We start from the raw sequence: 14,854 nt of genomic DNA, 5'->3' as shown, positions 1-14,854 counted from the left end.
TCCATAGGTAGCGGTCATCTACTGCAGTAGTAGCCCTCGGGCGGTCTGAGCGAGGTATACCATTGACAGTTCCTGTCTCTGTGGATTGATCCATGTCCGAACAACATCGCTTTTGTTCACTCCGAGACGCCTGAACACTTCCCTTGTTGAGAGACCTTCCTGGCACCAAGTATCAATGCGGACGCGATCGAACCGCGGTATTGACCGTCTAGGCATGGTTGAACTACAGACAACACGAGTCGTGTACCTCCTTCCTGGTGGAATGACTGGAAATGATCGGCTGCCGGACACACTCCGTCTAATAGACGCTGCTCATGCATGGTTGTTTATATCTTTGTGCTGGTTTAGTGACATATCTGAACAGTCAAAGGGACTGTGTCTGTGATACAATATCCACAGTCAACGTCCATCTTCAGGAGCTCTGGGAACGAGCTGATGCAAAACTTCTTTTGATGTGTGTATTACATACCATGAGATGGTTATGCTGAAGGCTGTAAGTGATCGAATGGAGCGACGTGTGTTTATAGAGTGTCTGTTTCACGAAAATCAGATCAAATCATCATTTTCTCCTTTCCAAAAATGCCTGAAGTATCTAACGTATTTTCTTATAAATAATAGACATTGTTTTGAAACATTAATACACACAGCAGTAGTTGTCGTGGTTTGCAAATAATTTGTATGTAGTGGGACGTATACGCTCCAGAAAACTTCATAAAATGTAGAAAACATTGGTGTGTGATACGTCAAAGACATGATAAAATGTTGAAAACTTGTGTAGCATATTTCATATTTTTCATTGTCAGTAAAATAAAAGTGTTTTGGTACTAGTTTTTTTTAATAATTTCCATCATTATAAAATTATTCTAAAGTCAAAAATTGAGTTCTGGAAATCCTACGACCACACGAAAACACGGATCTAGTAGGGTTCATGGCACATACGTGTCCCACTTCACCTTTTTTCAGAATCAGTCAACTTAAAATTTTTTGTGGTTAAATTACATTATTTATCAGAAAAGAAGACAGGTTTTGATCTTTTAGTTTTCAAACATATGCTAAATAAATTTTATTCATGAAAGGGTTAACTGTAACGAGAAACTCAATACGTTAGAGGTAGAAGGCTGTTCTGGGAAATGGCAACCATTTACGTTTATTATCAGTTACAGAGACGTCTAGCACCAACGTTACGCTGTGCTTTTTATTATGACACTGGAAATTCGTGGATACAAACCCAACTCGGCGGAAGTGACCCCAGTCAGAATAGGCACTCGGTTGAATCGTCCATCGGTGAGCATCTGAATAGGAGATTCCGAGAAAAAGGCACCCTCCAATTCTGGCTCAATGTGCGGCCACCAAGGAGAATAAGAGAACAGCGCCTGTTCCTGAAACCAGAATCGAATACGGCTTACCTGTCAGGATGTTGAGTCATCTCAAGTAATAAATCGTCGCCTTGAAACTCTTCGTGAAAGGAACATTAAACAATAACTTTCATTTCTTCCACTGATAAATGCTAGGTTCTCCATGGCCCAAAATCTGGAATGGCTTTGAATAACTAGAGAATGGCGTAACTAAAAATCTGAAGTGACAGCGAAGAACAGTGGAGTAGTGATAAACTGTCGCTAACGTTTCAGCAGGTGAAAGTACAGCAAATATTTGCGCAGCAGCTCACTGTAGCAGAGGCCAATGTCGCGATTATCGAGGACATGGGGAGTAGCAAAGGAGTGAGATGACAGAAGCAGTACAGGTAACTCAAGCAGGGACCTGAAATTGCGGGCATTGATGAACATGAGAAAACAAGACATATCAGCTATAATCTTTGGTTTAATTGTAATTCGGCGGCATTTTAACCAGTTATTTCTGTGCCCCACTTCCTTCGAAAAATAAAATTCCAGCTAATTAGTTCGATGCGGCTGCCAAAACGAATCTACTGAATTTCTAGTCACGGATTTATGTATATATCGGAATCGGTAGAAGTCAAAAGATACTAAATGTCATGTTGCGTTATTTCATAAGAGAAGTCTCTCAATTTTCTGTAGGCAAAGCAGCTATCACTGCCTTAATGAAAGCTGACATCAAATTCAGACCACCTTCTACATATTTCTTTACAAAGTTTTTCCCGGAGAGTTGGGTAGCGTTCACCTTTTTCTTACCCTTTTCAAGATTATTAATAGCAAAGATTCTTTTGATTCCCAGGATACATAGTCGATTTCCCCTTTCTTGGTTCGGGACCACCGACTTTCAGGATTTTATTTCATTACTGTGTCGGTACTGAGATCCACGTCTCACCCAGAATACCCAAACACCACAAAGAATCAGTTGATTCTTTTTGAAGGACCTGAACAACTCGAAGATAGTAACTTTTGGTACGACTTCTGTTACCTTTCTTCGAATGCAGGAAATATGCGTAACCCTATCTCAAAATGAAATCTACCTCCGAATACTCCTTGATGTAATATGTTTCGAACACATTTAATCCAATGGCATGTTGCACACATTAATGTGACCACCGACTATAATCGACGTCAACCTGCAATAACAACTCGCAGACGACAGCTTGTAGCACGAGCAGTCGAGGGTATGTAAAGGCGTCGCAGGGACGCGGAAAACAGTGCAGTCGTTGTAGTTAGCAAACGGAGCGATATATCTGAGTCCAAAAGGGCATGATCAAGGGCTTTCGGGCCATGGTCGGAAGCATATCCAAAACAGCTAAGTTCCTAAGCTTCTCGTGTACCATTGTACATCGTGCGTAGTAAAATGGTGATATCCAGAACCGGCTTCCAGACAGGTTAAAATATGCCATTGTCAGGCCTCTCAACAAAAAGGGGGAAACCACAGATGTCAATAATTATCGGCCAGTATCCTTGCTTACAGCATTTTCAAAAATCTTTAAGAAAGTAATGTACTCAAGAGTGGTTAGCCATCTCAACAGTTATGGGATACTTAGTAAATCACAGTTCGGATTTCAGAAATGCTGTTCCACTGAGGCAGCAATATACAGTTTCACTGTCCACATAATAGAGTCTTTAAATAGTAAAATGTCATCAGTAGGAAGCATTTGGTTGTGTGAACCACGACATTATGTTAGAGAAATTACAGTTCTATGGTATAAATGGAACAGCATATGAGTGGTTTAAGTCATGTCTACAGAACAGGAAGCAAAAAGTCTCTTTATATGCTTCAAGGGATTCAAAGGAGTTTGCCACTTCATCTAACTGGGGTGAAATTACATTAGGTTTCCACAAGGTTCGATCATGGGTTCCCTCCTGTTCCTGATGTATGTGAATGACCTCCCTTCTTATGTGAAACAAGATGTTGAACTGACAATGTTTGCTGATGATACAAGCATAATTATTAATCCAGTAAAAGAGAGTCCGATAGAAAATGATACAAATAAGGTCTTTGGAAAAGGTATTAATTGGTTTTCGGCGAATGGGCTTGCTCTGAACTTTGAAAAAACACAGCACGTCCAATTTTCTGCTGTAAAAAGTATAGATCCTTCAATAAACATAACACATCAAAAGAAGTCAGTAGACAGGGTAGAGCATAGTAAGGTTTTCGGTGTACATATAGATGAGAATCTTAATTGGAAAATTCATATTTTGGATCTCATAAAGCGACTAGGTTCAGAAACTTTTGCAATCAGAATAATTGCCAGTTTTGAGGATGTAGAAATTAGTAAGCTAACATACTTTGCATACTTCCACTCTCTGATGTCATACGGAATAATATTCTGGGGCAACTCAACACTTAGGCAAAAGGAATTCACTGCCCAAAAGAAATTACACTCCTGGAAATTGAAATAAGAACACTGTGAATTCATTGTCCCAGGAAGGGGAAACTTTATTGACACATTCCTGGGGTCAGATACATCACATGATCACACTGACAGAAACACAGGCACATAGACACAGGCAACAGAGCATGCACAATGTCGGCACTAGTACAGTGTATATCCACCTTTCGCAGCAATGCAGGCTGCTATTCTCCCATGGAGACGATCGTAGAGATGCTGGATGTAGTCCCGTGGAACGGCTTGCCATGCCATTTCCACCTGGCGCCTCAGTTGGACCAGCGTTCGTGCTGGACGTGCAGACCGCGTGAGACGACGCTTCATCCAGTCCCAAACATGCACAATGGGGGATAGATCCGGAGATCTTGCTGGCCAGGGTAGTTGACTTACACCTTCTAGAGCACGTTGGGTGGCACGGGATACATGCGGACGTGCATTGTCCTGTTGGAACAGCAAGTTCCCTTGCCGGTCTAGGAATGGTAGAACGATGGGTTCGATGACGGTTTGGATGTACCGTGCACTATTCAGTGTCCCCTCGACGATCACCAGTGGTGTACGGCCAGTGTAGGAGATCGCTCCCCACACCATGATGCCGGGTGTTGGCTCTGTGTGCCTCGGTCGTATGCAGTCCTGATTGTGGCGCTCACCTGCACGGCGCCAAACACGCATACGACCATCATTGGCACCAAGGCAGAAGCGACTCTCATTGCTGAAGACGACACGTCTCCATTCGTCCCTCCATTCACGCCTGTCGCGACACCACTGGAGGCGGGCTGCACGATGTTGGGGCGTGAGCGGAAGACGGCCTCACGGTGTGCGGGACCGTAGCCCAGCTTCATGGAGACGGTTGCGAATGGTCCTCGCCGATACCCCAGGAGCAACAGTGTCCCTAATTTGCTGGGAAGTGGTGGTGCGGTCCCCTACGGCACTGCGTAGGATCCTACGGTCTTGGCGTGCATCCGTGCGTCGCTGCGGTCCGGTCCCAGGTCGACGGGCACGTGCACCTTCCGCCGACCACTGGCGACAACATCGATGTACTGTGGAGACCTCACGCCCCACGTGTTGAGCAATTCGGCGGTACGTCCACCCAGCCTCCTGCATGCCCACTATACGCCCTCGCTCAAAGTCCGTCAACTGCACATACGGTTCACATCCACGCTGTCGCGGCATGCTACCAGTGTTAAAGACTGCGATGGAGCTCCGTATGCCACGGCAAACTGGCTGACACTGACGGCGGCGGTGCACAAATGCTGCGCAGCTAGCGCCATTCGACGGCCAACACCGCGGTTCCTGGTGTGTCCGCTGTGCCGTGCGTGTGATCATTGCTTGTACAGCCCTCTCGCAGTGTCCGGAGCAAGTATGGTGGGTCTGACACACCGGTGTCAATGTGTTCTTTTTTCCATTTCCAGGAGTGTAGTTAGAATAATGTGTGGGGTTCATAGTCGCACATCTTGTAGGTATCTTATTAAAAGGTGAGGAATTCTCACATCTGCTTCACAGTACCTTTACTCAGTAATGAATTTTTTTCTCAACAACATGGACCAGTTTAAAATCAACAGCGACATTCGTGATTACAAAACCGGAAAAAAGAAAGACCTACACTATCCTTTACTTAACCTATCTTTGGAACAGAAAGGAGTAAAATATGCTGCTATAAAACTTTTTGATATATTACCAGGTTAAATAAAATGTCTGGCAGACAGCAGTAATAGTTTCAAAAACGAATAGAAATCATACCTCCTTGACAACTCTTTCTCTACCATAGATGAATTCTTGAATATGAGTAAATGGAGATGTAATATATGCATTTTGTGCCATTTAAGGGAATCGGATAGATAATAGAAATATTTAGGTATAACACTATAATGTAAAGAAAAAACAACAAAAAAACCTTGTTTCCTGTGCGCATTTCTCGTGCATTTGACACGTTCCACATCATAACGATTTTCCGTGCTATTGATCAATGGAACACGTAACTAACTAACTAACTAACTAACTGTTGCGCCCATGCGTCATAGACGACAGGGGTATGCAGCGAACATTGCTGCGTACGGGCCGCCGGACCAGGTGTTTGGTTAATGCACTCTTGCTGACTGCTGTTCAACGGCAACAGAAGCAGGAATGTGCACACCAGTACAGCAGCTGGACTTCCCCTGAGTGGCGACAGGTGGCCTTTGCAGATGAATCACAGTTTATGTTCCATCAGACAGATGGCCGTTGGCGTGTACTGTGTGAAACGTGTGAAAGCAATCGCCCCGCTAGCGTTATGGCCTGGGGAGTATTATCCTGGCATTCCGTGGGTGATCTCGTCATCCTCGAAGGCACAATGGATCAACACAAGTATCCATTAATCATTGGGGATCATGTCCAACCCTACCTGCCGTTTGATTTTCCTCGATACGATTGCATCTACCAGCAAGAGAATGCAATGTGCCATATAGCTCGCATGTAGTACACGCATTGTTCGAAGAGCAGCAGGATTAGTCCACCGTACTGCCCTGGCCACCAAACTCCCCTGATTTATACAAAGTCCAGAATCTGTGGGACCACCTTGATCGAGCTGTTAGCGTCACAGATCTGCAATTGAGAAACCGGTTGTAGCTGACTATGGCGCTGGAATCGGCATGATTCCACATCCTTGTCAGTACGTTCCAAAACCTCACTGACTCTCTACCTGCATGACTCGCAGCGAGTTCGGGCTGCAAAAATGGTCATTCAGGATTTCGAGAGGTGGTCACAGTAATGTTACTGGAGAGTGTAATTTTAGATACATTTTTGTCAATTAAGGTCAATAATCGGTATCCATAAACGCTCCGGTACATCACATGTTCCAAGAGAACAGAAATTTAGCTTCTCTAAAAATTTCTCTACTATTCACCAAATGTATATTATCGTTGTCTCTATGAAGTGGTCCGCTATATCAGTCATTCAAGTATACCTCACTACAAACGAGATGTGAGGTGTCGTGTGGAGGACCTGAAAGATAATGTACAGTACGTCACCTTGCACTTCTCGTTTGGTACGAAATTACTGTTCATTACTTATGGGAATACAGTTAGACTGCTGCAACTTATTCTTTAAAGTAACTCTGTGTTATCGATCATGAACCGTCACCCATAGAAAAAAAGATATCCACAAATCTTCCAAGACCATGTCGTTACAAGTGAGAGGTCTCGTTGCATTGTAACCAGTCTGCGTCGCATCAGTTTCGTGCTGATTGTTCGTAAATCGACAACATCGTTGCACAGATAATGAAGATAGCAATTAACCTCTTAACGTGGATCAGAGAGAACACATCTAGAAATAATTCAGTACCTATTTTGGACTGCTGTTTATGCGTTTATCGAAACTTTGCAGGTCTGCGACAGTTCCATAAATACAGTGCAGCTGAAATTAGAATCTAAATCCTTGATGGCCTGTACTGATGTTGATGATTTAATGGTCACAGATGCAAAACACTGTGTTTGTATACCTCATCTGTCAGGACCAAGGACGTATCAACCACCAGGTCTGTTGCATTGAGAGAGCGTAGGAAATCAACCAGCTGTTGAGAGTCATCAGTCTTGAATCCCAGGGCAGCTCCAAGTCTGAATGCGTGCCTACGGGCCCATTCCATGGAGAGCGGTTGTCCGATGAAGTTTCCGCTCTGAATTATGACCTTTGAGAAGAGACCTGTTAGAAATATGAAAAGCTTGTTATGGTTGGGATTATAGCACCTTCTTCATTTGGACACATAATTAGTATAAAAATATGAGCTAATTTCTACAGATGCATCCGGGAGTTGAATGGTCATCCTGATTTAAGTTTACTGTACCTCCTAAGAATGATTTCTTAAGCAGCCACACAACTTCCTTCCTCTAACCTCTGTCTGTGCTAGTGCCCGTCTAGCGGCCTGAACCTCAAATGGACGTTAAACACTAATCTCGATTGTACTCCGTTGTAATTTTTCTTGTACATACTTCCAAAGAAGTTAGTAGACATTTCGTCCGTGTAGCGATCCTATCTGTCGTTCCCAAATGTTGGGTGGATGGGAGTCATATTATGCCTCTTAGCGTGGGGGGTGATTACATTCAGACGCAACGGGGAATGCGTGATAAACGCATCAAGCAGCCTTTTCGCTTATCAGGTAAAAAGGACATATCATATTGACGAAAACTTAAATTAGAAAACCATTTACTATATTTATTTGAACTCTTTGGATTCGACTACTTTCGCCGTAAGAGTAATTGCCAATATTGAGGATATAGGCGTCAATAAGTTAAGACATTTTACATATTTCCTTACAGCATAATATTCTGACGTAACTGCTAACTTACGCAAAAATCTATTCAATGCACAAAAGAAAGTAATTAGAATTATGTGTAGGCTTTACACATGTGCATCTTTTATGTATCTCTCGAAGCAGCTGGAAACATGAACCACAACTTCACAGTACATTTATTCACTTCCAAAATTTATTATAAACAATTCACCTGAAATTCATAAGTATAGCAAATAGAACAGTAAAAAGGAAAAATTAACTGCTCTCCTCTTTGGTGACTAACTTCGGCAGTGAAACTGATGAAATGCATAGCTGCAAAACTGTTTGATAATCTACCAATAGAAATAAAATGTTAAACTGATAGCAGACGTTTTCTCAAATGTAGACTAAAGATGTTTCTCCCTGCCACGCCCTATACCATAGAGGAATTCTTTAATGCTTGTAGTTAGTCGCTCTTAGAGAAAAGAAATCTGTAAGAGGTCGCCATGTTGCCAAATAAATATTTTTTTGAGTTTTTGTGTGTTCTGACTTTCCAAACGTTCCACATCATAAACTTTATCGTGATTATGACCTATGGAACATGTAACTAACTACACAACATTTCAAAACGAAGAAAGTTCTTGGTTAGTAATTGCGTCATGACAGTAAGCCGTTCATAATCCAGTCGATTTTGAGAAAGTATCAACATTTTAAAGTTTCGAGGACTGCTGAAATCAATTCCGCAGCTTCAAACACGTATTCTAAGTACACTGCACGACAACTGATAAAGAAAAATAGACATTTTATAAGGAAAAATTGCCAGTTGCTACGAAACAACTGACTATTAATACGGAACACCCGACCAATGATAGTAAAAGGAAATGTAGAGGGCGGAACGTGTTAACTGCAGCAAAGCCGGTGCTCGAATGTCTGTATGCATTCGACAGTACATGGAGTACGGTGTTTCGCGAAGTTCTTTTTTTGAATACGATTAGTACGACATTTAATGCGGTACGACAAAGGCCTGCAAGACATCATCCCAGTGCTGGCGATTGTGGACGGCTTGAAGCCGGTCAAAGTGTCAGTACTGTAGCCACAGTAATGGGTGTGTCCAAAAGCGTCATCCCGCTGAAGGTGGAAATAATATGCGAAGATACGCAGGTGGTCATAGATGGACCACCACACCGCAAGAGGCTTAGAGGAAGAGACATCTCTTTCACTCCTAACCAGGTCGCTGCAGGCCTCGCAACCACTACAATTACACATGTCTCTACCAGAACCATTTCACGGCGATTGAATGAGGCTGGTTTGCATGCTCTGAGGCCTGTTAAATGTATCCCACTTCAACAACGTCATCGTCGACGCAGAGTCTGTTGGTGTTGGGAGTATGTTGGTTGGGGTCAGCAACAGTGGTCCAGAAGGATGTTCTCCAACGAATGTCGCTTCACTGTGGCAATTGATTCTGGTCACCGTTTATTGTGGAGTGTTCATGATCGTCACTGGTATTGCGCTATACACTGATGTGACAAAAGTCATAGAATGCCTCCTACTATGGTGTCTACCTCCTTTTCTCCAGCGCAGTGCATGTACTCAACAAGTCGTTCGAATACCACTGCAGAAGTATTGAGCAATGCTGCCTCTATAGCTGTCCATAATTCTGAAAGTGTTGCCGGTGAAGGATTTTGTGCACGAATTGACCCCTCGATTATGTCTCATAAATGTTTGATGGGATTCATCTCGGGCGATCTGGGTGGTCAAACGATTCGCCCTGATCCAAACCAATCGCGAACAGCTGTGGCCCGGTGATACGGCGCATTATCATCCATAAAAATTGCATCGTTGCTTCGGAACATGACGTCCATGAATGATGATGATGTCCTCCTCGCCGTGTCCGGCGACAGCGACTCCGTCAGTCTTCTCTGTCCTTGTTGTGGTAGGCTCGGATGTGGCTCGCGAATCCGAATTTCGCTTTGAATATCCTGTTGCATGAAGCACAGTGAAGTTGACCAGCAGAGTTGTAAGTATACGTGTAGACAGGCTCGAGCTGAGATTTTCGGAGCTCTCTTTTAGCATCCAGGTTCATTAGACGCTTTTGTTCGAATTGTTCGATGCTCTTATGTACAGTTGATCGCCACTCCGATCGGCGCAATGCTAGCTCCTCCCAACGGTTGCTTGGAATGCCACAGGCTGCAAGGTGGCGTTTAATGGTGTCTTTATATCGCAGGTGTTGACCACCTTTCCTCCTCTTCCCGCACGAGAGCTGCGAGTAGAACACCGCTTTAGGTAGCCTACTGTCATCCATGCGTACTATGTGACCACTCCATCTCAGTTGATGTTTCATTATTAAAGCTTCAATACCAGCCAGTTTCACGCGGCGCAAAATCTCCGTGTTTGGGACACGGTCTTCCCATTTGATGCGCAGAATTGATCTCAGACATCGAAGATGAAATTTATCTAGCTTCTTAATGTCAGCTTTGTAACAGCACCAGGTTTCCGAGGCATAGAGTAAGGTGGATAAAACTACTGCTTTCTAGACTGCAATTTTTGTTTGTAGTTTGATATCATGTGATTTCCATACTCGGTCATTAAGCTTACCGAAGGCTGAGGCTGCGCTGGCTACACGCGCTGCGATTTCCGTTGTCAGGCTGTTGTCACTTCTAATTTGGCTTCCCAGGTATTTGAAATTTGACACATTTTGCAAGGGTTTGTTATTTATCTCAATACTGGAGTCATCTGCATTGAGACCTCTAAGTGGCTGTTTGAGAACTTGCGTCTTAGTGATGCTAATGGCTAAGCCAAATCTTCTGCAGGAGGCATTTAGCAGATTTATGTAAGTCTCAAGAGTTTCGCAAGAATTAGCCATCATGCATACATCATCCGCGTAGAGAATCTCTAAGATGGATAGTTTGGTTACGCGACTTTTTGTTCTGAGGCGAGAGATGTTGAAGACACTTTTGTCTGTCCTTGTGTCGAGACTAATTTGATTACTACAGGCTTTGGTCGCGTCTCTCGTAACAACTGCGAAGTAAAGTGAGAAGAGTGTGGGAGCCAGAACACAGCCTTGTTTTACACCACATGTCGCGGGAAACTGTTCTGAGATCTTGTCCTCATGGCGGATTTTTGCCATCATGTTTTCATGAAACTGCCGAATCATACTGACAATTTTGTCAGGGCACCCAGTTTTCTTTAGTATGATCCAGAGAGCTTCCCGTGGGACACGATCAAAAGCTTTTTCCAGGTCTACAAAGCACATGAACAAAGGCCGATGTTGCTCTAAGCTTTTCTCTTGCATTTGTTTGACAACAAATATGGCATCCACTGTGCCTCTGTTTGGGCGGAAGCCACACTGGGTCTCTGGTAGCAGTTTTTCTGCAAAGTGTGTTAACCGGGTGTTAATTATGTGGGCAAGGACTTTTCCCGCTGCTGAGAGAAGAGAAATGCCCCTGTGGGAGCTGCAGTCTGATATGTCACCCTTGCCTTTATAGATCTTGGAAATACAAGCATCTTTCCAGTCTTGTGGAATCATTTCATACTCCCAAATCCTTAATATCAGAGCAAACAATGGTTTCTAGATGCTTGGCACCCCATATTTATATAGCTCTGATGGCAAGTTATCTAATCCTGCTGTTTTGTCATTTTTCAGCTTAGCCAGTGCTGAAATGAATTCATCGTAGGAAGAGGCATCCGCAAGTTGTTCCTCAACTGGCAGGTCTTCAAGTGCTTCTATGTATGGAATATCGGTTGTCTGATTGTCGGGATTAAGAACGTCATTAAAATGTTCCGCCCACCGAGACAGGATGTCACTCTGTTGCGTCAGCCGACAACTTTTATCTTTGTTATAGACTGGTGCTATCTTCCCAACTCTTGGACCAAAGATAGTTTTCAGGGACTCAAAGAATATGCCCGTTTGGTGTGTATCGGCATATAACTGTATTTCATTTGCTTTATTTGCCCACCAACTGTCTTTGAGAGCACGTACCTTCACTTTAAGATTCTAATGCGCTGCTCTACGCTTGTTATCATCAGGGGTGCGAAGAGAGGTTCTGAAATCATTAATAAGCTTTCTGATCTCTGGATCTGAGTCGTCAAACCAGTCCTGGTGCTTCTTCTGAGGCTTTCCCAAGACTTCTGAAGCACAGCCACGCAGTCTGCTAGCGTATGCACTCCACTGTTCATCTACAGGGGCAGATTCAGATATCAAAAGGCCATCGACACCAAATTTTTCATCCAGTTTTGCTCTCATAGTCTGATCATTGGCCAAGATTTTGCAGGACAATTTTGTTGGTACTTTGTGTGAAGCTCGGCGTGGTGCCTTCAAAGTTATCTTTAATTTGGACCTCACGAGTCGATGGTCTGTCCATCCCTGAGCGCCTCTCATTGCACGTGTGACCAGTACGTCACCAAGATCTTTTTTCCGTACTATCACATAATCCAGAAGGTGCCAGTGTTTAGATCGCGGATGCATCCATGTCGTTTTATATTTTTCAGGCAGACGAAAATATGTATTTGTCAGACAGAGTTCAAACTCGGCACATAGAGTTAGAAGATCCAAACCATTCGAGTTGCATTTACCAATCCCATGGCGACCGAGGACTCCATTCCAAGCACTGAAATCATTCCCAACACGAGCATTAAAATCACCAAGTAACAGAAGTTTATCTGCAGAAGGAATATCCCTAAGGACATGTCGGAGGTCTTGGTAGAACTTGTTCTTCTCTTCATCCGGAGATGGCAATGTAGGTGCGTATACATTGATCAAGTGAAGATATTTCTTGGATGCCAGGTGAAGTCTGAGTGTTATTATTCTGTCACTGATACCTTTTGGGAGTTCTGTTAGTGAACATGCCAATTTATTGCGTATGGCAAAGCCTACCCCACTTTCCGCCCTTTCAGTGGATGATTTTCCACTCCAGTAGTAGGTATAACCTCCGAGCGGTTCACATAACTGTCCAGAGTCACTAAGACACTTATGGCGGTAATGTCGATGTTATATCTAGCCAATTCCCTTGCGATAAGTCCTGTCTTTCTCTCTGGGCACTGATTATGGTCGTTATCCTGTAAAGTACGGACGTTCCAGACTCCAATCATTAGATATTTAAGGTAACTGTTTATTTTATTATTTTTTTGACCGCATATGTTAGTGAACAAGTGACCGCAGTTTGCCACTTGTGCTGGGTTGAGACGGGCTCTGTTTAGGCCACCTTTTCTAGGCACCTCCCTGGATTAGGGAAAGCAGAGCGATCCTAAATAGGGCTGCTTTGTCGTCTGACGAGCTGCCGAACCAGTCCTCCCGTCTCTCACGAGTACCAGAACGACCATCACCGTCTGACCGACTAACGTGCAGAGCACCAACTAAGGTTCAGGTACACTAAACCCTTGTCTCACCATCAGTACTCCATCGCCGCAGGACTTTCAAAGCTCATAGTCCATTGAAACTTTGCCGGAGTCATCTGCGCGTGAAGGAATTTAAAGTGGACAAGCAGTTGCGCAGATGCGGATCCACTCTCTCGTCCTCCGCCTCTGGTTGGCAGTGGATCGTAGGGCCGATACGACTGGCAAGAGGCAGGGGATGCAGTGAATGGCCATATGCCACTGGAAGTATCCTGACATACGCCCTTAAGGCACATCACAGGTGCCTTGCTTCGTCGGTACAAAAGCCGTAAGTGTTTACCTATCGATATTACCCGCCTCCTACACCGATGAAGAGACTGACAGAAGGGAAGAAGGAAAGGGAAGGGGCTGGAAGGGAAAGGGAGGAAAGGACGGTAGGTCGTTGTGAGGCACACTTCGTCTGGCTCCTCTGCTGAGACCTGACCGGCTAGGTTGAACCTGCCAGTAGCTACGCTACCACCGGTATAGCTCTCAGCATCACAGGAACACGCAAACTCTCCCACCCGCACGGACAGTGCTACGATAAGGTGGTGCCTCCAGGGAGAGATGAATAGCTACAAATGGTCTCCAAGTATCCGAGCATCCAGAGGATGAAGTCTATTCAATGTAAACACAGCCCACACCATTGTGGAGGCACCACAAGCAGGCACAGTGTCTTGTTGACAACTTGGGTCCACGGTTTCGTGGGATCCGCGGCACGGTCAAATCTTACCATCAGCCCTTACCAGCCCACCAGAGTGGCCGAGCGGTTCTAGGCGCTACAGTCTGGAACCGCGCGACCGCTACGGTCGCAGGTTCGAATCCTGCCTCGGGCATGGATGTGTGTGATGTCCTTAGGTTAGTTAGGTTTAACTAGTTCTAAGTTCTAGGGGACTGACGACCTTAGAAGTTTAGTGCTCAGAGCCATTTGAACCATTTGAGCTCTTACCCCTGAAATCGGGAATCATCTGACCAGGTCACGGTTTTCCAGTCGTCTAGGTTCTAACCGACATGGTCACGAGCCCAGATGAGGCGCTGCAAGCCAAAGCACAACCGTCGGTCGTCTGCTGCCATTGCCTATTAACGCCAAATTTCACCGCGCTGTCCTGACGGATACGTTCGTCGTATGTCCTACATTGATTTCTGCTGCTATTTCACGCGGTGTTCCTTGTCTGTAAGCACTGACAACTCTATGCAAACGCCGCTGCTCTCGGTCGTTAAATGAATGCCGTTGACCACTGCGTTGTCCACGGTGAACGGTAAAGCCTGAAATGTGGTACTCTCGGCACACTCTTGACACTGTGGATCTCAGAATATTGAATTCCCCAACAATTTCCGAAATGGAGTGTCCCGTGCGTCTAACTCTAACAATCATTCCGCGTTCAATATCTGTTAATTTCCGTCTTGAAGCCATAATCATGACGTGAAACGTGAATCACCAGAGTATAATGACAGCT

At 44.4% G+C, this 14,854-nt stretch overlaps 1 protein-coding gene across 1 annotated transcript in view; it reads right to left on the bottom strand.

Annotated features, from left to right (window-relative positions):
- The window catches only part of LOC124607108 (cholinesterase-like), a 104,403-nt gene that overhangs the window by 45,997 nt on the left and 43,552 nt on the right, over positions 1-14,854 (bottom strand). Inside the window, exons 5-6 of the mRNA XM_047139305.1 lie at positions 7,260-7,459; positions 1,229-1,379 (exon numbers count right to left, since the gene is read on the bottom strand). Of these exons, the coding sequence (XP_046995261.1) occupies positions 1,229-1,379; positions 7,260-7,459 (351 nt within the window). The remainder of the gene's footprint in view (positions 1-1,228; positions 1,380-7,259; positions 7,460-14,854) is intronic.

Source organism: Schistocerca americana, chromosome 3, assembly GCF_021461395.2.
Source record: "Schistocerca americana isolate TAMUIC-IGC-003095 chromosome 3, iqSchAmer2.1, whole genome shotgun sequence".
NCBI lineage: Eukaryota > Metazoa > Arthropoda > Insecta > Orthoptera > Acrididae > Schistocerca > Schistocerca americana.
The sequence above is the reverse complement of the archived record's forward strand: the minus strand, read 5'-3'. Positions and strand labels throughout refer to the sequence as shown.